The sequence below is a fragment of the Somniosus microcephalus genome, chromosome 2 (assembly GCF_052327205.1).
Source record: "Somniosus microcephalus isolate GS21.2 chromosome 2, FLI_Smic_1.0, whole genome shotgun sequence".
Taxonomy (NCBI): domain Eukaryota; kingdom Metazoa; phylum Chordata; class Chondrichthyes; order Squaliformes; family Somniosidae; genus Somniosus; species Somniosus microcephalus.
In genome coordinates, this window is record NC_140988.1 from 253086915 (window position 1) to 253114383 (window position 27469).

The window sequence follows — 27469 nt, forward strand, 5'->3', positions numbered from 1 at the left end:
AAAGGTACGTTTTTTTTTACTTATCTCAGCCACCTTGCCTTTAATCATCGTCCCCGAAGCAGCCGGCCGCCCGATGCACGCCTCCTGCAGCTGTCTGTGTTTTCGACCGGTGCTGCTGCAGGGGGCAGAAGTCAATTTCGGGTCCAGGGCGCTACCGGGGCTATGTGCACGGCGATGACGTCACGATCTCCGGGCGAAGGAGATTGGGGCGCAACACCGTAGCGCCGCCGCAAAACTCCCGCCGAATATGGCGGGAGTCGATGTTAGCGCCGCACCCAGTCGCAAAGCCATTAGCGCCCGTTAGTGGTCGCTAATGGGAGGCGCAAAGGCACCCAATTCCGCCCCCGTAGTGCCGGAGGCAAACACATGAGAAAAAAATTGTGAACTTGGCAACCCTATTGTCTGCTGTCTCTGTCAGTATTGTTGCAAATGAAATCCGGCCAAGTTCCTTATCCCATAAATGTGCTGCTTGGCAGATGTTAGCAGCAAAAAAAGTTTTTAACATGTATTCATGTTCCTCCTTAGAAGCCTGTTCCTAGTGGTTCTGCAGAAATTGCCCCAGTATTTAGTTGCTGTGGCTACCGGCTGCACCATAATAACAGAATAGCCTTGTGGAATGCCATACTAATAAAGAAACCAGACTTTTCAGATGAGTTTTTTCAGAGGTAGTTAAAATAAATTAGATTCCTTCCACAGGGCTGTGTTATTTTAATGACGCTGTGTTAAAATGTCAAGCTGGAAGGAGTAAAACGCTAATACTTTCCAACATAAAAATTCTGTTGCTCATATATTTTCTTTATGCTATTAGAATACTGCTATAATTGCAGAATTCATAAAACGTTTCATCTTTTTTCGTAGTCATAGCCTTCCCTTTTATAATTTTTTATAAAAGTAAAGGTGAGGGTGCGATCCATGAGTTTTTCCAGCAGAATAATTCTTGATCAAAGACTTGGTGGCCAGAATCGTGAACAGGAATGGCCTCCTAATTGTAAAATTCTGTAAAAGCAATAGGTTAAGGTGGACAAAAAAAGTAATTTAGCCTCTAATTAGGATTAGCTGTTTCTTAGATATCCATGAAAATGAATGGGGTAACACTTCATTTATTTTATGTTGGACAAAAGCCTGCTTTAACTTGTGATTGATTTCCTCACAGAGTGCACCAAGTTTTAAAAAAACTGTAATTGTTTATTCATTTGCTGTAAACATTTTGGGGGAAAAATTAGGTTGCTTTGCGCCTCCCGTTAGCGCCCTAAGAGGTCACTAACTGGGCGCAAAGCAACTAGCGCCCGGGCGCGGCGCCGTCGACGCCTCCCGTGAAATTCAGCGGGAGGTTAGCGGCGGCGGTAACCGGTAGCACATCGCGGCGCTGCGCCGCCAGAGATGACGTCATCACCATGCGCAGCGCCCCAGCTGCGATCTTCGGGAGTGCCCCCTGACTTACCGTCGGACGCTATGTTTGACGGGGTCAGGGGGCCTGCCTGCCGCCAGGGAGGCGCTATTTAGGGGTGGGGGGCGGCATTTTTGTTGCTGGCCGCCTGCCAGCATCTGCCTCCACTCCCGTCCCCGGCCTCCCTACCAACCCCCCCGCCAGAGTGCTGGCTACGCTCCATGAGCCCGGCACTTCTCTTTTGCCGGCACTCCCGATCCCCGGGGGCCCAGCTGGGCTCCGGGTCGCGCTGCGCAAGGCCCCTCCCCTTTAAGAAGGGGAGGAAGGCCTGCAATACGGCGGCACATAGCGGCGCGATATTTCCTCGCAGCGCCCCAAGAGGGAGGTGGGGCGCTTCCAGTAGCACCCCACTTCATTCTTGGGGCGCTACCACTCATTTTCCATTCCAGTAGCGCCCCGGCGAAGTTAGCACCCCAAAGGGAGCGCTACTCAATTTTTAGCCCTTTAATTCTACTTTCTAACAAACAGAATTGTGTTACAGGTATCACTTCAGATTTGATCAGAATAAGGAGCGAGAAAATAAGTTTAAAAGCAAAGAAACACCGCTAAAAGTTATGCCTTAAATTTGAGCAGCAATAAATAAAATTGCTGTGGTGTTCTGGCCAAAGTCATGTATAACTAACAAACTAGGTCTCAATGAAGATTTGCTTATATGATGAATTCACCAGTATCAAATTTCCATTTGTGCGAATCTGACAATTTGCAATGTTAAAGGATTGCCGCTTTATTGCTAGTACATAGTAAGATGTCCATTTTTTTAAGATAAAGTAATTCCAGATGGATTATTTGTTTTTCCCTTCTGTATTGCTTTGCTAACCTAACCATTTTTTGCTGATATGGTATTGAGTAATTTACGAGACTGAGCTTCTGTTTTCTGCACGTTGTTCTTCTAATGGGCAAATCCCAGTCTACAGACGGCCATAATAATAAGCAAAATTATTTCTGCCTAGACAGATAGTATTGAAGTTTTATGTAAATAAATAGTTGATTATCCACAAAACTAATTGCAGACGGCTGTAGATGTGGGAGTATATAACTATGATTCTCGGACACAGTCGCAAAATTTTTCTATTTTTACATAAAGATCACAATTTCAGTGATGTTTTTAGAGCTGGATATATTGCATTGGTGTGGGTTACGTTTACTCTATGTGCCACCTTGTCTGAGATATTCTGTAAAGGTTTAATTGCTATGAATATCCTATGAACAACTTTTGATGCTCTATTTGTTGGTCTGTTTTATTTGATGCCTTAACCAAAGTTTTAAAGAACTGTAAATTGTTGCTATTGAAATTTTACCGCTCACTTTGTCAAATTTAGACATTTTTATTCAAACAAATCTATTATTCAATATTTTTTTTTTTTTTAAAGTCACAGAATAATTCTACTGCCATGGCATAATTCCTGCTACATGCAGACTACTATAATTGCATTTGTTAGGCAGCAAGTGGTACAATAATAAATGTGTTTGTCACTCTAGCTAACTCAGCTGGCAGAGCTGGTTTCAAGGTGTGCTACGCGAACCCATGTCAGAATCAAAATAGGAAGAAAATAATTTTCAAAATTAACATCCTTATGAGAGATGAGGGTAAACAGTAGTAAAAAAGAACTACTGCGCTTTGGAAATGTATATTTAAAATACTGAAGTTGTTATGAACTTGTGTTTATGATTTAAATGTTACTGCAAGTAGAACGTTAAACAGGTTTACAAACCTGATTGATTAATATTGATAGCTGGGCTTAGGAATATCTATATGGTAGACGCTTCAATTGTATGATCTGTTGCCATGTCTTGCGTCACAACTCTGATAGCATAGCAGAGTTTATGGAGTACTGTCAGTGAAGATTAACATGGGTCTATTTTGTAATTCAAGGTTTCTTTGTGATCATAGTATCACATTTTTGGTTTGTTTATGAAAAAGATCATTTAACTTTCTTAAAGCTTCCTTTGATAGCATGTGTACAGTTCACCATTTGCCACATAGGCGAAACCATAAATATTTAATGATTCTACCGATAGTTGACCATTAGCAAGTATTCTGCATGCACTAAGATGACATTACAGACATTGCTCATATAAGTCTAGAAATTTACCAACAATTTCTAGGCTGTGGTCTTGCAGAGTTCTGCCTAGGAAAATCGGGTCCAATGGCCCACCAAACTTTCTTATATAAACCTAAGAAAAGCAAATCCCCTAGAATCCCGCCTCGACCAGCCTGGGACTCCCGCCTCGGCCAGCCTGGGACTCCCGCCTCGGCCAGCCTGGGACTCCCGCCTTGGCCAGCCTGGCGTAAATGGGATAGTGGCGGCCGAAAATGGTGGATGCAGGTTCTCTGGCCGCCACCATCCTCGAAGGGGCCTTCTGCTGGGTCGTCAGGTTGCCCATCTGTTTTGGGCAGTCGGCCCTTTTAATATGCAAACTGTGGTCCTAAGACGTACATAGGACTCTGATCGCAATTTTGGCGGAATGTGCTCGGTGCATGCTTCACCCAGTTGTACTGGGCGGCACAGCAGAAAAGGCACCAAAAAGGTAAGTTTAAAATTATTTTTGTGGGACGAGGAGTACTTCTCCAGGTCACACCGGAATAATGTGGGCCACTGCTGCCCCAGCTCTCCCCTACCCCAATTAAAATGGACCGGGCTCCTGTGCATTTCATGCTGTCTGCCCGATAGTTAAAGTCTACCTCAGCTTCTCTTATCTTTCCTTATAGCTCATCCTTATGCCTTGGCATCGTTCTTGTTGCTCTTCTGTGCACCCTCTTCGATGCATGTCCCATTTGAAGCACAATGGCCAAGGAACCTCTGAATTTATTCTCCACTGTTCTGGTTATGTACCCAACATTCTGTTTGTTTTTAAAATTGTTTCCTCACATTGTCTTGACACTGAAAGTGATTAGTCTACTTTTACTTCCAGATCTCTTTCTAAGATCCCTGTTCTAATTTTGTTCCCTTTGTGTACCTATGTCATTCATTTTTTCACCTAATGTGCAATAATTTACATTATTGCCATTGTACACCCCATTCTCGCTAATCCTTTTGTTCTCTTAACAATTCTGCACTTTAGGAGTTGGAGACCTTTTCTGTAGCAGCTTCTCTTGTGTGTGTGATAGTAAAACTACAGCTCTCCAAATGCATTGCCTCTAGACTGCTTGCATTTCACTGGCCTGTTTTATTTAATGAAATGTTGCCTCTTGGGGAAACTTAGGTTGAAGTTATTTTCAGGGATATGTTTAAGTGAAATTATTTTCAGGGATATGTTTAAGTGAGATTTTTGTGGCTGACTTTGGGGGAAAAAATAAACAAATGTGTAGACAGTTTTAACCTCTAAAGTTGAAGTTGAATAAAATAAAAATTTGCTGCCAGATTATAGAAAATGCTGAGATTGAAGGTTAAGGCGGGCGGGGCAGGGGGGGTGGGGGGTTGTGGCGCAAACACCTTAATTTAGTCCATGAAATGGCAAACAACTGGGGAAGAATTATATTTTTCAATTGATGCTCGATTCCACTAACATTAAATTAGAATATTAATGAATCGGTACCATTTTCAGCAATCTTTACAGTAGCCATCTCTTTTTAATTATGCTGTTAAAAGTTTTGTTTTTCTGTTCTGCCATTGGACTGCATTCGGGCTTTAAAGCAAGAATTTTCTTCTATAAACTAATCTGTATCACCGCTGTTCCCCAAAATGGGCCTCTTCTGTTCCCAGACTTAAAAATGCCTTATTTAGCTTTGCCTCTGTGGTATGTGAAGCCACAGATTAGTGGTTGCTAACCCATGCCAGTGTCTTTTATTCAGCGTTATTACAATGTGCATGAATTCACAAATAATGGAACCGTACATAGAGTTTAATAGAATTTTATTTGTAACTTTAAACAAGTTACATTTGAAGTATTTAAGTTGATCTTTGCTTACTACTGATTTTAAAGGCTAATAAAATGATTGTGACTACATAGTGAAATATGGTGTTCAGATACTCAGTAGACTTGTTGAACTTGTGAATATTTAATGGATAGTAAAATAGAGTAATTACTAAAATGGAGCCACGCACAGGAAATGTTCCTGCAGCCATTTTGCTTCCCTGTGAAGAGAACCTATGCTCCTATTGTGCTGGCTGGTTTCGGACAGACCTACTCCAGTTCATTCCAAATATGAAATTTATACACTGATCCATGGTTTTTGGATTTCATGACATGCATGTTTGTACAGCTAATGAAACTGAATACTTGAAGGGCAAAGATTACATTTGAATATCTGTGCTGCATGTGAACACTCAAATAGCTTAGTTTCTGATGGCAGTTCATTTGAAAAGAGATGGTAGTGCTATATTTTACCTGAATGTATGAAACTGTTCTGCAGAGCAGTGCACAAGCAATGCTCTTCAAATTTGGTTCTTTTGATGTACTACCAAATTAGCTTCTTTCATTGCTTTTGGTATGTTTTACTGTTAAAATGGCAACAAACTAGGAATCTTTGTTACCTGGAGTATGCCCTCCTGTTATTTGGTGTAATAGATTTAAATGTCATTTTTGTTGGTGTGTATGTGTGCAGAGGATGAGTTAATTTGCTGTGCTGTTAGGATATTTGTATAAAGTTTTGTTATTTGAAAAGCATATTTTCCATTTATGCTGAAGGAAGCATTTATTTTGTGTGACTTTGCAGTTGCTAGGTACTGAGTTTAACATTCGTTTGCTATGACAATAGGAAATCACTGAAAGAATGATAACCTTCATGAACATGGCAGACTCCACATAATGTCTGTATGGAAGTAAAGGAGTTGTGGCTTGGCTAACATGTCTCAGTAGTACCTGTACATCAAAAGAAGCTAATCTGAACAGCTTTACTTGTGCACTGTTCTTGAAAACAGTTTAATATATACTAGTAAAATATAGTGCTGCTCTCTCTCTTCAATGATTTAAACAGTGTTCCACCAATGATGCCAAACTTTCTAATTTTAATAATACTATCAGCATTGTGCTCCTGCAGAAAGCCTTGCCGATCAGAAGCGCGTATCAGAAACCTGGGTGTGCACTGCGTGTGATTTTACATTAGTGTGAAGTTGGAAAATGTAGGAAATGTTCCATCAGAGTTTGTAAAAATTCAGTGTTTAAGCTGAATGGTAGTCTGAATGGAGTACGTCTTGTCTTATCAAAGGTGATCAAGACAACTTGGATCTGATATGTACGTGAAATCAGAATACTAGTTTTGAAAATGTTGAATGTCCAGGATTATTTCTTTTCAGCTATATTTTGTTGTTTTCACTCCATATAGACATTTCTGACACTAAACCGGTCAAATTAATCTGAAATATTAATTGGTACTTACTTATCATGCACAATAATATCTGGATTCGAATCTTTACAAAGGTTCTGTAATGGGTCTGTTTGGATTTGCAGGGTTGATTACAACAACATCACGAAAACTAGACAGAGAACAGCAGGTGCAGCATATCCTTGAGGTGAGTATCATTTGTTTGCTTTAAAGATTTTCTCTAAACATAAATTATTGATGTTTATTAAGTCTTATTTAAATGTAAAATAATTCGAATTTCAACTATCTGCTCGGCTTAATCTGATGTGGTTTACGTAGACAAGATTTTGTGCTCTTTAATTTTGAACATCTTTTTTATATTTGGTACACGGGGCCCCCTACTTTGCATACACACCACATTAGGAGTGAGTGTTTAGCAATTACTGTACTTCAGCAGAGGCTAAGAAAAATTGACGGCTAGCCCACAATAGGCTTGTGAAGGGGCCATGAACATGGACTCCATTGCTGGGCAGTGGATGTATTACAAAGAAATTCCCTTGACTTTCTTCACTGCAGCACATCTGTTTCACTTGGGGCTGCTGAAAATGATGACAAATAGGGCTTTGTGAAGGATTCCTGTAGGAAATCTTCAAAGCAACTAAAATTTAGAAAGAAAAAGAAATGAAAGGTGTTATGTGGATAAATATTTATCCGAGATTAGTACATTACCAACACAAATCTTTCCTCATTCTCGCCTTCCCAGTGTATTGATGTTTTTTCACTTCCTCTCGTGCATGACTCGGTGTGAACAGCTAGTCTGACACTTGAAATTATTATGCAATGTGAATTGCATATAATGTGAACAGTTGGTTGACTGCCCTCATTAATGGTTATAGCAGTGATCAAGATGTAATTGAAATTTTTATATAACCCACATAGATAATTGTCATAAACATCACAATTTAACTGTCATCTGGAAGTTACATTTCATATTCTGTTCAACAAATACAGATGTTCACTTTTAAAAATTAAAATGGGGCAAGTGCTTTCACACTCTCACTTTTACTTTGATCAGCTATGCAATTTCTTAGTGCATATCTTAACACAGATTATTTAGAACTGCGACAAACAGAAATATTCACTGCAGTGTTCTGGTATGATGCAACAAGGGTGAAAGAAAGATAGCTTATTGGCCATTTAACAGTAAACAGCAATCTGTTGTGAAAAGTGAGATGTTTTTGTACGTAGCTCTGGTGCCATAATCTATATTTTGCTACATTTGGAGCTTGTCCAAACTTCATTAGCAATCTAAACTAGGTTTAAAGTCATTTTTCTTTCTATTTAATGCAACATAATGTAGCGTGTTGTAGAGACATTGCATTCTGTTTCCAAACAGTATAGACTATGGACGAGAATTTTATCTGGTGGCCTTCACATCCTGCATTTTACATTTGTTTCTGTAATTGCCACATATTTTAGAGTGTGGTACATCATGTCAGTTAGTCTGATTATTTTTTCCATGGAGCATTTGCACAGACACCACTTAATGAAAACAATTGGATAAAACCAAAGGTTTGCTCACCTTGCCAAGTTTTTATTAAAGAAGATAGCTTCATTTTCATTTTCAGGCTATTCCAAAATGCATTTTGTGGTTGCTAGAATATAGAGAGTGACATTTAAAAATATCGGTGATTACAAAGGGAGCCTACAGTTTGAGGATTTAATAAAATCGTGCTACTGCTGGTGACTTAGTGGCCTAGAAATTCGATGATGTTTTTCAGGCGAAAACAGGCACCTAAGCATCCAGTATGGCAGGGAAATGCGTATGCTCATTACGTGCTGGAAGTGCGCCGCTTGCCATATTGGTAAAGGCAGAAAAAGAGGTGTCCAGGTCCCGTGCTTGGAACAAGCATTAGGCCCACTGCATATGCAAATAGGAGATCTCAAACCTGTTTCAGGCCACTTTAGCAAAATTTGGCTGCACTGAACAAAGCCGGCTCAAGGCCGGCTGCGTTTGGGGAAAATATGGTCTACAAGCTGCCTAACCATGGTTCTTAACGGGACCGCTGGAGTCTGCCACCAAAAAGGTACGTGTTAAAACTCTTACCTGAAGGTGGAGCTGGGAGGAGGAGTGCTCCTCCTCCTGGGTCCACTACAGTGCCGAAGACCACTGATGGCTCCCTCCCGGTAGGCCTGAGGCCCAATATCTAGTGTGCTCTGGGCCTACCCGTTCTGGCACAGGGTCCGTTCCCTGCGCCCAGTTGCTAGTTGCAGGCCATTGTATGAATGCACTGCATGGTGTGATACTAAACCATATCAACCAGAAAGACCGAGCTTATATTCCTGGTCTCCATTGCGTTATCTCACCTCAACCAAGATACAGTTTGGGTTCAGCAATCCTGCACTAGGGTGAGGGAAGAACAGCTCGTTTTCAATCCTGATCACTTTCCAGTGGCTCTTGTTTGAAGTTACTTTTGTGCAGTCATTGGGTGAGGACAAGATTGGAGTCAGCTGTGAAGCCCTTCATGATAAAATAGCCTATTGGCACTTGTTATCTAGGCTCACACATCAAGATTAGGCACATGAACAAGGCAAGCGAGGGCTGTAGGCAGGAATTAAAGTGTACCACAGCAAGAGCCTTTGGATAAAATGGGGGAAAATGAGGAAAGGGGAGAAGAAATTTACATTGCAAATTGTGACTTTGAAAACCTAAATATATGAGCAGGATTTTGGTCACCTGAATGTGTGACCAAACTGCGTCACTGAATATACTGAGTGGTAATGGTTCTAGAGCTTTGCATTAAGCTCCAATATATTTTTCCTCAACATTCTCGGCCTACTTTGATGTGGGAGTTGGACCTTTGATGGGGAAACCACACATGTGAATCCATTAAAGAAAAATAATAATTGTCTATGCATTGTAGAAAAAAAATGAAAGTAGATATGATCCAGATCTTTAAAATACTGGGAGATATGGAATCTTGACATATGCAGGCTATTTAACTTGGACTGTGAGTGTAAAACTAGAGGATACAAATGAACAAGCCTCAAGCGAGGCTAGAGCTTAAAGAAAACACCCCCACAGAGTAGTGGATGTGTTAAACAGATTACCAGCAAAAGCAGTTGTAGCTATGTCAATTAATTCTAGTAAAAGGTGGATAAACATCTGGCCAGCATTGGGATTGACAGCTATAGGGAAAAGTATAGACAAAGATAATCAAACACTCCACAGGACTCGATGGTTCCTTTGCTCCTGGGTTCATGTAGTTGTTATCTGTGGAAAGCAACTGGCAGGCTTTGAAAGTGAAAATGTGAAGGTTAATAAGTAGTCTGGAATTTTACTTGATTGTTTTTGGTGGTCAGGAGAAAAATTTGCAGAGCTTTCAGGTGGATAAAATGGGGAGAGTCCAGTTCATAGTCTATTCAAGAATTGGGTTGATGGTTCAATGGCCTGGCCTGTTTTGTTCCATGCTTTTTTTATTGTTCTTGAGGGATTTTCAGGCTGCAAGCCAGGCAGAAATGTGGGCGGTAGTGCCTCGAAAATGGTGGGGTTTGACTTACTGTCCCATTCCCACTGACTATGTGGCCGATGTGCTGGGGTAACACTGGGCCCTGTTTCTGGCAACAGTGTGGCCGATGCTATCCTACCAAGGGCCTACCTAGGGCAGCCAGAGCACCCACCTGAGTCAAGCACTAGGTCCTTTAAATATGCAAATTGGGGTCCTGTGACAAACTTATTGTCATTTTGGGACTCAACTGGCCATGCACACTCCACTCTGTTTCAGCTGGCAGTCCAGACGAAGAGAAGCCCAGAAGGTAAGTTTTAATTTATCTTTATGGGGCCAGGAGCAACAGGAGTGCTCCTCTGGGCTCCACTGCCGCACCAGCTCTCTTCTCCCCCACCAAAACTGGATTTTTATTGGCTGCGGGCTGCCTCAGCGCAATTGTTTTCTGCCCACAACACACCGGCCCTACGATAATGAGTTCCGGCCCTCAAAATGGAAGGGTCCTCCTGCTGGCACTATCGAGCAGCTGGCCGCTACACTCCTCCGGGCGGCAGCCTGAAAACTGCACGGAGATTAAAGTCTATCCCCTTCCGTTTTGTTTATAAGGGACATACTGAGAAGACTTTTGCAGAACCATTATTAAAATGTGTTTCTTTAAGAGGTAGCTACTGTACTGGAATGGGAGAAGCCACTTCTGTTAGTAAATTATAAATGTTTGCCTTGTTATCCTGCTGCTGTTGGTTGAGAGGGCTAATATTTTGTTTAAAAGGGTTACTTCATGCAGCAAGCAATTCTATTATTGTTGAGCACCAGAGTGCATTACAGTGATTTGGGTAATTTTACAATTGATGTGATTCTTAAGCGTCTTAAGTTTGGTTTGGCTGCTTTGATTCTTCAGGCGAACATTTAGAACATTGAGAGGAAACCTCGTGGTTCTGTACACCATTGTATTCTTCTAATTATCCATTTGATAGCTAAGGGAGTGAATTCAGGTTGCCATATGAAATGTGCATGATGAGACAGCAAATTAATTTACCTACATAGAGCTTATTTTCTTTGGCTTTGAATGACCAAGCTTCCTTGTATGAGTAGTAATTAAAGTCATTCATTACTCCACAACAGTACAAATATTCTCGTACTGGGAGTGATAGATCAGAGTATTGCTTTCGGGTCTTATTCTTTTGGAATGTATACTTAGACAGGTGTTCAAAAAATCTGTTTCTTGATGGATGACATTTTAATAAATGCTAAGACAATGTTTTAGAGCTAGACAAATGAAGGCTCTTTGGGCAGACAAATCGAGACATTTTTGGACAGGAGAGGTGTTTTTCTTTAAAAATTTTACTGTGTCTCGAGTTCATTAAACTGTCATTTTAGACCCATTTGTGTCTAGGATTGTTAACCAAATAAAGCTGAGTAAGTCCCTTCTGCCAGCTGCTAGTATATATGAACATAATAATATACATGTGTTTTCCAGTACACGATTTGTCTAGAATTTAATTCCATTTTACTGCCTATTTGATCCATAACTACACTGCACCTCCACTTTTCTCAAAGGACAGCATAGGCTTGTGGGTTATCCATGGGAAATTTAAAAATCATACTCATCCTAGAGTGTTGATAAAGCCATTGACTGTACCTTTGGCACAGAGAGAAATTATGGCCTAGAAATTGGATCACGCAGCATGGGTGTAAATTGGGCGCCTAATGGTCTAATATGGTGGTGGCCATGTTGCATATGCAAATCAGGGACCACAGATTGCACCATGCATGGGAGTGAAGAGGTGGGAGCCATAGAATCAGTGAGCTGCAGGCATAAAACAGGCAGAACGATGGAGCTTGCTGGATCTGGTCTGGCTGGTAGCGAGGTAAGTCCGTGGGAAGGGGGGGATGCGGGTTTGACCCCAGAAAATTAATTTTAAACTTTCCCTTTTGGGGCCTCTTCAACTGTACCATCTGTAAAACTGTGTGTACGAATGGCGCACGATTTGCCCAGTCGTCTTCCAAACTGGCATTGGGGTCCTGTGTAGCATGTTGAAAGGACCTACTGCCTGACACAGATGGGCCGCCCAGCAGTCAGCCACTTTCTGCTTGGCGCTGGTAAGAATGGTGATGTAAACTGGCTGCTATGTGCTGCACAGCTATTTTAACACCTCTGCTGCCGCCTTTACGCCGGGTGGCCCAAGTTAAAATCTACCGCTGCGGCTCTTGGTACAGAGAAGCTTAAGAGGAGCTCTCTTAGAGATTTTCAAAATTATGAGGAGTTTTGATGAGGTAAATCAGGAAAATGTATTTCCACTGGTTGGTGGCTTAGAGGCATAAATTTAAGATCGTAGAAACATAGAAGATAGGAGCAGGAGTAGGGCATTTGGCCCCTCGAGCCTGTTCCGCCATTTAATGAGATCATGGTTGATCTTCCAAATTCAGTACCCTGTCCCTGCTTTAGCCCCATATCCCTTGATCCCTTTAGCCTTAAGAAATATATCTAAGTCCTTCTTGAATATATTTAATGAATTGGCCTCAACTGCCTTGTGTGGTAGAGAATTCCACAGGTTCACCACTCTGGGTGAAGAAATTCCTCCTCATCTCAGTCCTAAATGGCTTAGCCCTTTAGACTGTGACCCCTGGTTCTGGACTCCCCGGCCATCGGGAACATCCTTCCTGGATCTAGTCTGTCTAGTCCTGTTAGAATTTTATAAGTTTCAATGAGATCCCTCTCATTCTTCTAAACTCTAGCGAATATAAGCCTAATCGACGCAATCTCTCCTCATACGTCATTCCTGCCATCCCAGGTATCAGTCTGGTGAATCTTTGCTGCACTCTCTCCATGGCAAGAACATCCTTCCTCAGATAAGGCGACCAGAACTGTACACAATACTCAAGGTGTGGTCTCACCAACGCCCTGTACAACTGTAGCAAGACATACTTGCTCCTGCACTAGAATCCTCTTGCTATGAAGGCCAACATACCATTTGCCTTCTTAACCGCCTGCTGCACCTGCATGCTTACCTTCAGCGACTGGTGCACAAGGACACCCAGGTCTCGTTGCACTTCCCCTTTTCCCAATCTATTGCCGTTCAGATAATAATCTGCCTTCCTGTTTTTGACATCAAAGTGGCTAACCTCGCATTTATCCACATTATACAGCATCTGCCCAATCACCCAACCTGTCCAAATCATACTGGAGTTCCTCTGCATCCTCCTCACAGCAGACACGCCCACCCAGCTTTGCATCATCTGCAAACTTGGAGATATTACATCTAGTTCCCTCATCTTGATCATTTATTTATATATATTGTGAATACCTTCTTAGACAGTCCCTCGGAGCCGAGGATGACTTGCTTCCACATTAAAAATGAGTTTGTAGGTGACTGATGAGTCCAATGCGGGAACTACAGTCTCTGTCACAGGTGGGGCAGACGGTGCTTGAAGGGGCGGGTGGGTGGGGTGCTTGGGTTGACGTGCGCTCCTTGCGCTGCCTGCGCTTGGCTTCCGCTTGCTCCCGGCGAAGAGACTTGAGATGAAAGCAAAGAGTTGGAATAAACGGGTCTTTCTCCGAGTGGCAGGCAGTGACTAGTGGGGTACCGCAGGGATTGGTCCGAGGACTCCAGCTATTCACAATATATATTAATGATCTAGACGAGGGAACTAGATGTAATATCTCCAAGTTTGCAGACGACACAAAGCTGGGTGGGCGTGTGTGCTGTGAGGAGGATGCCGAGAAACTCCAGTATGATTTGGACAGGTTGGGTGATTGGGCAGAAGCATGGCAGATGCAATATAATGTGGGTAAATGCAAGGTTATTAACTTTGGTGTCAAAAACAGGAAGGCAGATTATTATCTGAATGGCAATAGATTGGGAGAAGGGGAAGTGCAACGAGACCTGGGTGTCCCTGTGCACCAGTCGCTGAAGGTAAGCATGCAAGTGCAGCAGGCGGTTAAGAAGGCAAATGATATGTTGGCCTTCGTAGCGAGAGGGTTCGAGTACAGGAACAAGGATGTCTTGCTGCAGTTGTACAGGGCCTTGGTGAGATCACACCTTGAGTATTGTGTGCAGTTTTGTTTACCTTATCTAAGGAAGGATGTTCTTGCCATGGAGGGAGTGCAGCGAAGATACCTGGGATGGCAGGAATGACGTATGAGGAGAGGTTGGGTCGATTGGGCTTATACTCACTGGAGTTTAGAAGAATGAGAGGGGATCTCATTGAAACTTATAAAATTCTAACAGGACTGGACAGACTAGATGCAAGAAGGATGTTCCTGATGGCGGGGGAGGCCAGAACCAGGGGTCACAGTCTAAAGATAAGGGGTAAGCCATTTAGGACAGATGAGGAGGAATTTCTTCACCCAGAGAGTGGTGAACCTGTGGAATTCTCTACCACAGAAGGCAGTAGAGGCCAATTCATTAAATATATTCAAGAAGGACTTAGATATATTTCTTAAGGCTAAAGGGATCAAGAGATATGGGGAGAAGACAGGGACAGGGTACTGAATTTGGATGATCAGCCATGATCGCATTGAATGGCGGAGCAGGCTCGAGGGGCCGAATGGCCTACTCCTGCTCCTATCTTCTATGTTTCTATGTTCGGCGCCTTCCCGGATGCTTCTCCTCCACTTTATGCGGTCTTGGGCCAGGGATTCCCAGGTGTCGATGGGGATTTTACACTTTTTCCAAGGAGGCTTTGAGGGTGTCCTTGAAGCGTTTCCTCGGCCCACCTGGGGCTCTCTTGCCGTGCCGGAGCTCCGAGTAGAGCGCTTGTTTTGGGAGTCTCATATCGGGCATGCGGACATTGTGACCCGTCCATCAGAGCTGATTGAGCGTGGTCAAAGTTTCGATGCTGGGGATGTTGGTCTGCGCAAGAACACTGACGTTGGTGCGCCTATCCTGCCAATGGATTTGCAAGATCTTGCGGAGGCAGTGTTGGTGGTACCTCTCCAGTGCTTTGAGGTGCCTGCTGTACAGGGTCCATGTCTGAGGCATACAGCAGGGCGGGTATTGTAATGTATATACCTTTTAAGGGGGGAACTCTGTTTTACAGCTCATGTATATTGCAGTACCGGCAGTGACCACACCTGTATATAGCACTGAGTAGTAATCTGTACAGATCAGTTGCAGTGTGAGCCACGTTGAGTAAACACCTGTTGTACCGTTCTCCGCAGTCTGTGTCTTATTATACACAGATGCAACATTGGCGACGAGGCAGGTTCAAACCTACCTGCAACTCTGCATCAACTCCCGGGGATTCGTTCCTGGAGATCAGTGGATTGGAGGTCAAGGCCAGAGACTCGGTCGTCGACCACGGGCAACCGCCCAGTCATCCAGCAGAGACTCGAGAATTGCGGGGGAGGCTGTCGAGAGCCAGGCTTGGCTTTCCAGTCGAGGTGGTCCAGCGAAAAGGGCTGGCAACAGCTAGTGCGCAGACCCTTCCCGGACAGTGGCGGGCTAGAGCCCGACCGAGCGGCACGGCAAAGGGCCGAGCAGCGTCGACGGGGGAGAGAGAGGGCAGAGCGCACAGGGCGCAGCCGGTGTTCAGGGGCCGAGCAGCGTCGGAGAGAGGGAGAGACGCGCAGAAACCCGCGAGGCGCCGCCATTGCCACGAGGACCGCCGAGAGCGGCGTTGGCAGCAGCGCAGGAGAAGCGCGCGAAACCTACAGGGCGCCGCCATTGCCGCGAGAACCGCCGGGAGCGGCGTTGGCAGCAGCGGGAGGAAGGAAAGCGCTGGAGACGCCATTTTAAGCCATTGGGAGACGCCATTTTAAACCACACCCAAAATGCCGAAGAGTGGCAGTTTCACCGCATTTGACAATGAAGTCGAAGATTGGACTACATATGTCGAACGAATAGAGGTGTACTGCAAGGCAAATGAGGTGTCAGATGACAGGAAAGCGTCGGTATTGTTAAATTTAATGGGTGCAAAGACGTATGGTTTATTACGAAATCTAGTAACCCCAACGAAGCCAATGGAAAAGAGTTTTGAAGACATAGTAACGATACTAAAGGAACATTTAAACCCCACACCGCTGCTGATAGCAGAAAGATTCAAGTTTCACAAACGGAACCAGCATAAGGATGAAAGCAATGCTGATTATTTAACAGAACTGCGCAAACTATCGAAACACTGCCACTTTGGAGCGGGACTGGCAGATACCTTAAGGGACAAGTTTGTGTGTGGGCTTCAAAGTGAAGGAACCCAGAAACGGCTTTTATCTGAAAAAGACCTTGCGCTGGAAAAGGCTTTCAGCATTGCGGTATCATATGAAGCAGCAGCACGGGGCGCTGCAGAGATACAACAGAGACCGCAAGAATATGGCACAAACGGAATGTCATATGGAACAGAGAAGTGCTATCGCTGCGGCAGAACAACACACGACCAGAATGATTGCTGGTTCAAAGACAAAGTGTGCAGACAGTGTGGAAAAGTAGGGCACATAGCACGAGTCTGCAGGTCAGGAAAGAAAACCAGCAATAAGAAACCTACCAAAGGAAAGTACCAGAAGGTACATAAGATGACGGAGAATAGTTCAGATGAACAAAAGAGTGATAACGACTCCGAAAGCAGGGAACTGAGTTGTCTGAAACTACATAATGTGATCACAATGGAGGATCACCGAACCATTTGGGTCACTCTCAAGATAGCAGGAGTCCAGGTAAAGATGGAATTGGACACAGGATCAGCCCTAACAGTCATAAACCGACGGGACTATGAGCGGCTATTCTCACACATACCCTTGAGAGACACAAAAATTATTTTGAAGACGTACACGGGGCAAAAAGTCTACCCCAAAGGAAAAATAAGGGTGACCGTTATATATAACGGTAAGGAAACACCAAAACTAGACCTGTATGTATTGCAAGATGGAGGACCACCATTACTGGGACGTGAATGGATCCGGAAAATACAACTGGATTGGCATTCCATACAGGCACTGACTGTGGCTGACAAAAAGGATGACAACGTCACACCTGGGTGACTGTCAAAGATCCTAACTGACGCGAAAGAAGTGTTCCAGCAAGGACTCGGAACACTAAAAGACATGACAGCGACGATTAAAATTGAAGAAAACGCAAGCCCAAAATTTTTTAAGGCCAGACCGGTACCTTATGCAATCCGCCCAGCCGTCGAAGCAGAGCTGGAGAGTCTGGAACGTTCAGGTGTACTGTCCAAGGTAGACTGGAGCGAGTGGGCTACACCCATCGTCCCTGTGATGAAAAAGTCGTTGAGCAGCACGCCTGGGGAACCAAGGCAGGTTCGCATCTGTGGGGACTTTAAGGTAACAGTGAACCCGGTCCTTCACACCGTACAATATCCACTCCCGCGGATTGAAGATATTTTCGCCTTGCTATCTGGAGGGAAACGCTTCACTAAGATTGACCTGGCCCAGGCGTATCTGCAAATGGAGGTAGAAGAAGCATCAAAAAAATACCTCACATTCAACACCCATAAAGGTCTCTACCAATACAACCGGCTGGTATTCGGGGTAGCATCAGCTCCGGCTATTTGGCAGAGGGCAATGGAACAAGTCTTGCAAGCGATCCCAGGGACCCAGTGTTATTTGGACGACATCCTGGTCATGGGCGAAAATGACAGTGATCACCTTGCCAACCTGGAGCAGGTGCTCACTAGATTGCAGGAATATGGGCTCCGAGCTAACCGCCCCAAATGCGAGTTTTTTAGAAAACAGATCTCGTATTGTGGCCACGTTATCGATAAAGAGGGGTTACATAAGTCCCCAGAGAAGATTGAGGCAGTAGACAAGGCTCCAGCACCGGAAAATGTGTCACAACTGAGGTCGTTCCTCGGGCTGGTAAACTACTACCATAAGTTCTTCCCAATTTGTCTACAATACTACACCCACTGAACACCCTACTGCAAACTGGGGTGCCATGGAAGTGGAGTGACGAATGTAGACGAGCTTTCCAGAAGAGCAAAACACTAATCACATCGAAAGAGGTATTGGCCCATTACAACCCGGCATTACCAATTCGGTTGGCATGTGATGCGTCACCCTATGGCATTGGAGCGATGCTGTCGCACAAATTCTAGGACAGCTCAGAGAGGCCAATAGCCTTCGCGTCACGATCACTAACCTCAGCCGAGCGTAACTACGCCCAGATTGACAGGGAGGCCCTCAGCCTAGTGTGGGGAGTGAAAAAGTTCAATCACTATCTGCACGGGCAGAAATTCACCTTGCTGACTGATCACCAGCCTCTTGTCTCCATTTTTAATCCGAAGAAGGGCGTTCTGGTGATGACTGCGCAACGACTACAAAGATGGTCACTTTTTCTAGGGGTGCACCACTATGAGATTGAATATAAGGGCACGAAACAGCATGGAAATGCTGATGGGCTATCACGCCTGCCACTGCCTACTGCGAAGGAAGCACCAGCAGTGGATCTTGTCGAAATATTCCATTCGACTATAGTTGAATACCTACCGGTAACTAACGCTTGTATCGAAAAGGAAACCCGAAATGACCCGACACTGTCTCGGGTATATGATTTGACGGTGAAGGGATGGCCAGCACATGGCGACTCACTGTTGCCAGCATTCTCGACGAGAGAACAGCTGTCAGTGTGCCGGGGGACCTTGATGTGTGGATCCCGAGTGGTAATTCCACCCAAGTTAAGGGATAGAGTGCTCAATGAGCTTCATGAGGGTCATCTGGGAGGGGTAAAAATGAAAAGCCTAGCCAGGGCTTATGTGTGGTGGCCGGGAATCGATAAACAAATCGAGAACCTGACCAAGAGCTGCTCAGGATGCCAGAAAGTCCAAAATGCACCACCACAGGCCCCTCTACACCCATGGGAGTGGCCCTCATCTCCATGGCAACGGGTGCATATTGATTTTGCTGGTCCATTCATGGACTCAATGTTTTTAATAGTCGTGGATGCGCACTCGAAATGGCCTGAGGTCATCAAAATGTCCTCCACCACCACGGAGAAAACTATTGCAGTCCTACGGACCATTTTTGCCAGGAATGGCTTGCCAGAACAGATTTGCTCCAAAAACGGACCACAGTTTGTGTCCGAAGAGTTACGGAGGTTCTTGAAAAAGAATGGGGTAAGGTATTACACATCCGCCCCGTATCATCCAGCCACATATGGATTGGCTGAGAGGTTCGTACAAACCTTTCAGAAGGCAATAAAGGCTATGTACAATGACAACATTCCGCTGCAGCACAAGGTGGACAATTTCCTGTTCGCCTACCGGAATGCGACACATGCAGTCACCAACCAGGCCCCAGCCATGATGTTCTTTAACCAAAGGTTAAGATCTCGCCTGGATTTGCTCAGACCAAATGTACGAAGAGATGTTGAGAGTAAGCAATTCCAGCACATCCATGAGAATCCAACAAGGAGCTTCAATGTAGGGCAACCAGTCTTGGCCCGCGACTACCGAACAGAAAAATGACAGCCAGGAACGATATGCACACGGCAGGGCCCACTAATGTACACAGTGGACGTTGGGGAGAGCATCGTGAGATGCCATGCTGACCAGATCCTTGAGTCACAGGAACAAGTCAACCCCATGCCTCGCCCATACGTACCTGGTGATGAACCCGATGTACAGGTCGCATCTACCCCAGAAACAGTAGCATCGGAAGCTGATGAACCAACCGACGACAGGGGGCCAGAATCGCCTCCGCACCAAGAGCAAGACACTCGGGAAAGGCGCTATCCCGAAAGGATCAGGAAGCCTCCCCAAAGACTGAACATATAAATAGACTATTTTCAGCTAATGTTGCATGTTAAAAGTGTTAATTGTAATTAGTTTGATATTTAATTGTTAAATGAGTGTTATGGTACTGTTAATCTAAAAGGGGAGGAATTGTAATGTATATACCTTTTTAAGGGGGGGAACTATGTTTTACAGCTCATGTATATTGCAGTACCGGCAGTGACCACACCTGTATATAGCACTGAGTAGTCATCTGTACAGATCAGTTGCAGTGTGAGCCACGTTAAGTAAACACCTGTTGTACCGTTCTCCGCAGTCTGTGTCTTATTATACACGGACGCAACAGGTATCACTGCTGCTCTGTAGACCATGAGCTTAGTGCCGGGTTTGAGGTCCTGGTCCGAAGGCTGCACTGGCGCACTGAAGGCGATGTTGGACTTCGTCGTTGACAGTAGGCTCCCGAGATATGGAAAGTGGTCCACGTTGTCCAAGGCCTTGTTGTGGATTTTGATAATCGGGGGGCAGCACTGTGTGGCGGGGGCAGGTTGGTAGAGGACCTTTGTCTTACAGATGTTTTGTGTAAGGCCCATGCTCTCGTACGTTTGGTGAAGGTGTTGACGATGGTTTGGAGTCCGACCTCCGAATGAGCGCAGACGCAAGCGTCATCTGCATACTGTAATTCAACGACAGAGGATGGGACGTCCTTGGATCTGGACTGGAGGCGACGGAGGTTGAACAGTTTCCCGTTTGTTCTGTAAATTAGCTCCACTCCAGTGGGGAGCTTACTGAGAATGAGATGGAGCATTGCAGCAAGGAAGATCGAGAAGAGCGTTGCTGCGATGACACAGCCTTGTTTAGCCTTGTTTGGCCTTGTGAGTAGCTGGGGTCCAAGCACCCGATCCCTGCGGTACCCCATGTGTCACTGCCTGCCACTCTGGAAAAAGACCCGTTTATTCCAACTCTTTGCTTCCTATCTGCCAACTAGTTCTCTATCCAAGACAGTACCTTACATGTGCTTTAACTTTGCACGCTAATCTCTTAAGCGGGACCTCATCGAAAACCTTCTGAAAGTCCAAATACACCACATCCACTGGTTCTCGCTTATCTATTCTACCAGTTACATCCTCAAAAAATTCCAGTAGATTAGTCAAGCATGATTTACCTTTTGTAATTCCATGTTGACTTTGTCCGATCCTGTCACTGTTTTCCAAGTGCTCTGCTATTACATCTTTTATAATGGACTCTAGCATTTTCCCCACTACTGATGTCAGGCTTACCGGTCTATAATTCCCCGTTTTCTCTCTACCACCTTTTTTAAATAGTGGGGTTACATTAGCTATCTTCCAATCCATGGGAACTGTTCCAGAGTCTATAGATTGTTGGAAAATGACCAGCAATGCATCTACTATTTCTAGCGCCACTTCCTTAAGTACCCTAGGATGTAGATTATCAGGCCCTGGGGATTTATCGGCCTTCAATCCCGTCAATTTCCCTAACACCATTTCCCTACAAATACTGATTTCATTCAATTCCTGCCTCTCATTAGACCCTATGTTCCCTGACATCTCTGGGAGGTTATTGGTGTCCTCTGTGAAGACAGAACCAAAGTATGTATTTAATTGGTCTGCCATTTCTTTGTTCCCCATTATAAGTTCCCCTGATTCTGACTGCAAGGGACCTATGCTTTACTTCACCAATCTTTTTCTCTTCACATATCTACAGAAGCTTTTACAGTCAGTTTTTATGGTCCCTGCAAGCTTACTCTCTCGTTCTATTTCCCTCTCTTAATTAATCCCTTTGTCCTCCATTTGCTGAATCCTAAACTGCTCTGAATCCTCAGGTTTGCTGCTTTTTCTGGCCAAATTATATGTCCTCTCCTTGGATTTTAAGCTATCCCTAATTTGCCTTGTTAGCCACGGTTGAGTCACCTTTTTTTGTTTTATTTTATGCCAAACAGGGATGAACAAATTCTGTAGTTCATCCATGCGATCTTTAAATGTTTGCCATTGCCTATGCACCGTCAACCCTTTAAGTAACGTTCCCCAATCGATCCCAGCCAACTCGTGCCTCATGCCATCGTAGTTTCCTTTATTTAAATTCAGGACCCTAGTCTCTGAGTCACCGACTTCACTTTCCATCTTAATGAAGAATTCTATCATATTATGATCGCTCCTCCCCAAGGGGCCTCGCACAACACGATTGCTAATTAATCCTTTCTCATTACATAATACCCAGTCTAAGATGGCCTGATCTCTAGTAGGTTTCTCAACATATTGGTCCAGGAAACCATCCCGTATACACTCTAGGAATTCCTCCTCCACAGTATTGTTACTAATTTGGTTAGCCCAATCTATATGTAGATTAAAGTCAATTAAAGTAGATTATAACTGCTGTGCCCTTATTGCACGCATCTCTAATTTCCCGCTTAATGCCATCCCCAGCTTCAGCATTACTGTTTGGCGGTCTGTGTACATCTCCCACTAACGTTTTCTGACCCTTGGTATTTCTCAGCTCTGCCCATACAGATTCCACATCATCAGAGCTAATATCCTTCCTTACTATTGTGTTAATCTCTTTAACCAGCAATGCTACCCCACATCCTATTCCTTTTTCCCTGTCCTTCCTCAATATTGAATACCCCTGGATGTTGAATTCCCAGTCTTGGACACCCTGGAGCCATGTCTCCGTAATCCCAATGATATCATATCCGTTTACATCTATTTGCGCAGCTAATTCATCCACCTTATTACGAATGATCCTCGCATTAAGACACAAAGAGCAGGAATTTAACTCGGGAGTCGGGTTGGAGGCGGGACTACAACTTTCGGGGTTGAAGTCCCGCCTCCATCGAGATGCGGCCAATCCACGCGATTTTAACTTGATTGACCTTGTTGAGCCCGCCCAACGGGCTCAGCAGGCCAGTTAAGGGCCACCCGGCAACAGGTAACATCACAGACTGAAATTTCATCCGTCAAGAGCTTTTGACAGATGAAATATCAGTGTTTCGCAGCTGTTTGAAGCTGTCAAACACTGACGGTCTTACTTCTAACCTGAGTCCTTCTCCACAGACTCAGTTAGAAATTTCTCCTGCACAGAAAACTGAAGGCTGTCACTTTTGACAGTTTGCAGCCATTCTGCTTTCTGTGCCGCTGAGATGAGGGACTCCCGGGACCTAAAGGAAGGAAGGCTGAAAAGGTATGTAAAACTTATTTAATCACTTTAGACACACCAAACACACTTACCTTTGCACTCTTACACACATCACTCACCTGAACACCGACATCTCGACCCCTCCAAGTCCTTGAACCCAACGGCCCGCCTCCTCTAACCTGGCGTGGTTTGGAGCCGTTGGGAATCCCACACTTCAACATCAAAAATAGGGATTAGGCTAAAAACTGCCTGTTAACTACCTGTTAACAGGCAGTTAATTGGCACTAATCCCTTCCCGCCTCCTTTAAAACTGGCATGGAGGCGGGTTTGGGTGCGGGAAGGGGTCGGGACCCCTGATTTCGGGATTTTAACCCCTCGCACGCCTCCAATCCCGACTCCACGGCACAATGAAAATCCTGCCCAAAGCCTTCAGGCTTGATTTTTTAACACTCAGTCCTTTTAGAATTATTATTTACTGTGGCCCTGTTTGATTTACACCCTTGATTTATCTGCCTTCCACTTTTGCTTTTCTCCTTCCTGTCTTTTGTTTCTATCCTTGCTTCCCTTTCCTCTGTCTCCCTGCACAGGTTCCCAACCCCCTGCCATTTTAGTTTAAACCCTCCCCAACAGCACTAGCAAATACTTCCCCTAGGACATCGGTTCCGGTCCTGCCCAGGCGCAAACCGTCCAGTTTGTACTGGTCCCACCTCCCCCAGAACCGGTTCCAATGTCCCAGGAATTTGAATCCCTCCCCCTTGCACCATTCCTCTAGCCACGTATTCATCTGAAATATCCTTCTATTTCTACTCTGACTAGCACGTGGCACTGGTAGCAATCCTGAGATTACTACCTTTGAGGTCCTATTTTTTAACGTACCTCCTAACTCCCTATATTCAGCTTTTAGGACCTCATCCCGTTTTTTACCTATATCGTTGGTACCTATATGCACCACGGCAACTGGCTGTTCACCCTCCCCCTCCAGAATGCCCTGCAGCTGCCCCAAGACATCCTTGACCCTTGCACCAGGGAGGCAACATACCATGCTGCAGTCTCGTTTGCGGCCGCAGAAACGCCTATCCATTCCTCTTACAATAGAATCCCCTATCACTATAGCTCTCTCGCTCTTTTTCCTCCCATCCTGTGCAGCAGGACCACCCATGGTGCCAGGAAGTTGGCTGTTGCTGCTTTCCCCTGATAAGCCATCTCCCTCAACAATATCCAAAATGGTATATCTGTTTGAAAGGGGGATGGCCACAGGGGACCCCTGCACTACCTGCCTGCGCCTACTACTCTGCCTGGCGGCCACCCATTCCCTTCCTGCCTGTGCAGCCTTTACCTGCGGTGTGACCAACTCCCTAAACATGCTATCCATGATGTCATCAGCATCGCGAATGCTCCAGTATGTATCCATTCGCAGCTCCAGCGCCGCAATGCGGTCTGTCGGTAGCTGCAGCTGGATACACTTCCCGCGCACATGGTCGTCAGGGACACTGGAAGTGTCCCTGATTTCCCTCTCACCACCAAAAGAATGAGGAAAATCCAGTCCCAGGTCATTTCATCGCTGTGCAAAGTGTTTTTGTGTATGGTGATAAAATGACCAGTAGTTTTTCATTATTTTAGTTACATCAGTTGTGGGGCAGTTACTGGAATCTATCATCAAAGACAGAGTGACTGAGCACTTGGACAGGTATCCGCTGATCAAAGAGAGTCGACATGGATTTGTGAAGGATAGGTCATGTCTGACTGATCTAGTTGAATTTTTTGTGGAGATCACTAGCATAGTGGATAGGAGAATGTCTATATGGACTTCCAGAAGGCATTCAATAAGGTTTTGCACAAGAGATTATTAGCAAAAATGAGAGCGCACAGAATTGAAGGTAACCTTGTGATGCGAGTCGGTAATTAGTTGAGAGATGGGAGACACAGTAGGGATAAAGGGTTTGTTCTCTGATTGGTGGAATGTGACGAGTGATGTTCCCCAGGGACCGATACTGGGTCCTTAGCTTTTCACCATATATATTAATGACTTGGATGAAAGAATAGAGTGTTGTATATCCAAGTTTGCAGATGACACTAAGTTAGGAGGCACAGATGGGAGGAAGAAGTTACAAAGAGGTAAAAAGTAATCAGTGTGTGACGTCACCAGGGAGCAGGTAGGTGATTGGTTGGTGAGTATTTCTCTTTTTTCAACACAAGCTTGAATTCTGTGGTGTTAAAATTCTGTGGTGTAGTGGGGATAGATGGTAAATAAAGCGCCCTAGAGCATACCTGTAACGGGTATTGAATAAATTTTAAAAATTAATTAAAGGAGTAAGTCATGGCAGGAGAGTTCAGACCCGTGTTCTGCTCCTCTTGCTCCATGTGGGAAGTCAGGGATGCTGCCAGTGTCCCTGACGACCATGTGTGCGGGAAATGCATCCAGCTGCAGCGACTTGTAGACCGCATTGTGGCGCTCGAGCTGCGGGTGGATGAATTTTGGAGCATGCGCGATGCTGAGAGGCTCGTGGATAGCACGTTTAGCGAGTTGTTCACGCCTCAGGGTAGGGCAGCACAGGGGGTGATCATCAGGCGGAGCAACAAAGGCAGGCAGGTAGTGCAGGGAACCCCTGCGGACATCCCCCTTTCAAACAAGTATACCGCTTTGGATACTGTTGAGGGGTCACCAGGGGAAGGCAGCAGCAGCCAACTTCCTGGCACTGGGGGTGCTCCTGCTGCCCAGGAAGGGGGGAAAAAGAGTGGGAGAGCAATAGTGGTAGGGGATTCTATAGTAAGGGGAACAGATAGGCGTTTCTGTGGCCGTAGATGTGAATCCAGGATGGTTGCCTCCCTGGTGCCAGGGTCAAGGATGTCACTGAGCGGCTGCAGGGCATTCTGGAGGGGGAGGGTGAACAGCCAGTGGTCGTGGTCCACATTGGTACCAACGACATAGGTAAAAAGAGGGATGAGGTCCTGCAGCAAGAATTTAGGGAGCTAGGTGAAGGATTAAAGAGCAGGACCTCAAAGGTTGTAATCTCTGGATTACTCCCGGTGCCACGTGCTAGTAAGTATAGGGATAGGAAGATAGAACAGATGAATGCGTGGCTAAAGGGATGGTGCAGGGGGGAGGGCTTTAGTTTCCTGGATCACTGGGTCTGCTTCTGGGAAAGGTGGGACTTGTACAAGTCGGACGGTTTACACCTGAACCAGAGGGGCACCAATATCCTTGCGGGGAGGTTTGCTAGCACTGCTGGGGAGGGTTTAAACTAACTTGGCAGGGGGTTGGGGTACAGAGTGGAGCTATAGTAGGGGGTGATTTACAGCCAAATACAGAGGGAAAAACAAGTCAGCTGGGAAGGCAGAGCAAATATGTGAAGGCAAAAGAGAATATGGCAGGGCTGGAAGGCATTTATTTTAATGCAAGGAGTCTTGCAAATAAGGTGGATGAACTGAAGTTGTTGTTGAACACATGGGAGTACGATATTGTTGCTATCACGGAGACATGGTTGAGGGAGGGTCAGGACTGGCAGCTCAATATTCCGGGGTATAGAATCTTCAGGCGAGACAGAGGGGGGTGTAAAAGGGGAGGGGGTGTTGCAATATTAATTAAGGAGTCAATTACTGCTGTAAGGAGGGATGATATATTAGCGGGTTCCTCTAATGAGGCCATATGGGTAGAACTTAAAAACAAAAAGGGGGCAAGCACTTTGCTGGGAGTGTACTATAGGCCCCCAAACAGTCAGGGGGCGATAGAGGAACAGGTATGTAGGCAAATCTCAGAAAAGTGCGAAAATAATAGGGTAATAATAGTGGGGGATTTCAACTTCCCCAATATAAATTGGGACAGTCAGAGTGTGAAAGGCTTAGAGGGTGCAGAATTCTTAAAGTGCATCCAGGAGAGCTTTTTGAGCCAACATGTAGAAAGTCCTACAAGAGAGGGGGCGGTACTGGACCTAATTCTGGGGAATGTGGCCGGGCAAGTGGTGGAAGTGTCAGTAGGAGAGCATTTTGGCGACAGTGACCATAATTCGGTGAGATTTAAGGTGGTCATGGAAAAAGACAAAGACGGCCCGGAAATAAGGGTTCTAAATTGGGGGAAGGCCGATTTTAATGTGATAAGGCAGGATCTGGCCAAAGTGGACTGGGAGCAGCTGCTTATAGGAAAATCCACATCAAAACAGTGGGAGACTTTCAGAAGGGAAATAGAGAGAGTACAACGCCAACATGTTCCTGTAAAGGTCAAGGGTGGGACCAACAAGCAAAGGGAACCTTGGATGACAAGGGATATACAAAAATGCATTAGAAATAAAAGGGGGGCTTTTGGCAGTTACTAAAGACGGAAGAAGCCCTAGAGGAGTATAAAAAGTGCAGGGGCATACTTAAAAAAGAAATTAGGAGGGCGAGGAGGGGCCATGAAATAACACTGGCGAGCAAAATAAAGGAAAATCCTAAGATGTTTTATAA

At 45.0% G+C, this 27469-nt stretch overlaps 1 protein-coding gene across 3 annotated transcripts in view; it reads left to right on the plus strand.

Annotated features, from left to right (window-relative positions):
* The window catches only part of fat1a (FAT atypical cadherin 1a), a 274663-nt gene that overhangs the window by 147580 nt on the left and 99614 nt on the right, over positions 1-27469 (plus strand). For all 3 annotated transcript variants that reach the window (XM_085970887.1, XM_085970905.1, XM_085970896.1), the window contains exon 4: positions 6839-6900. In XM_085970887.1, the coding sequence (XP_085827013.1) occupies positions 6839-6900 (62 nt within the window). The remainder of the gene's footprint in view (positions 1-6838; positions 6901-27469) is intronic.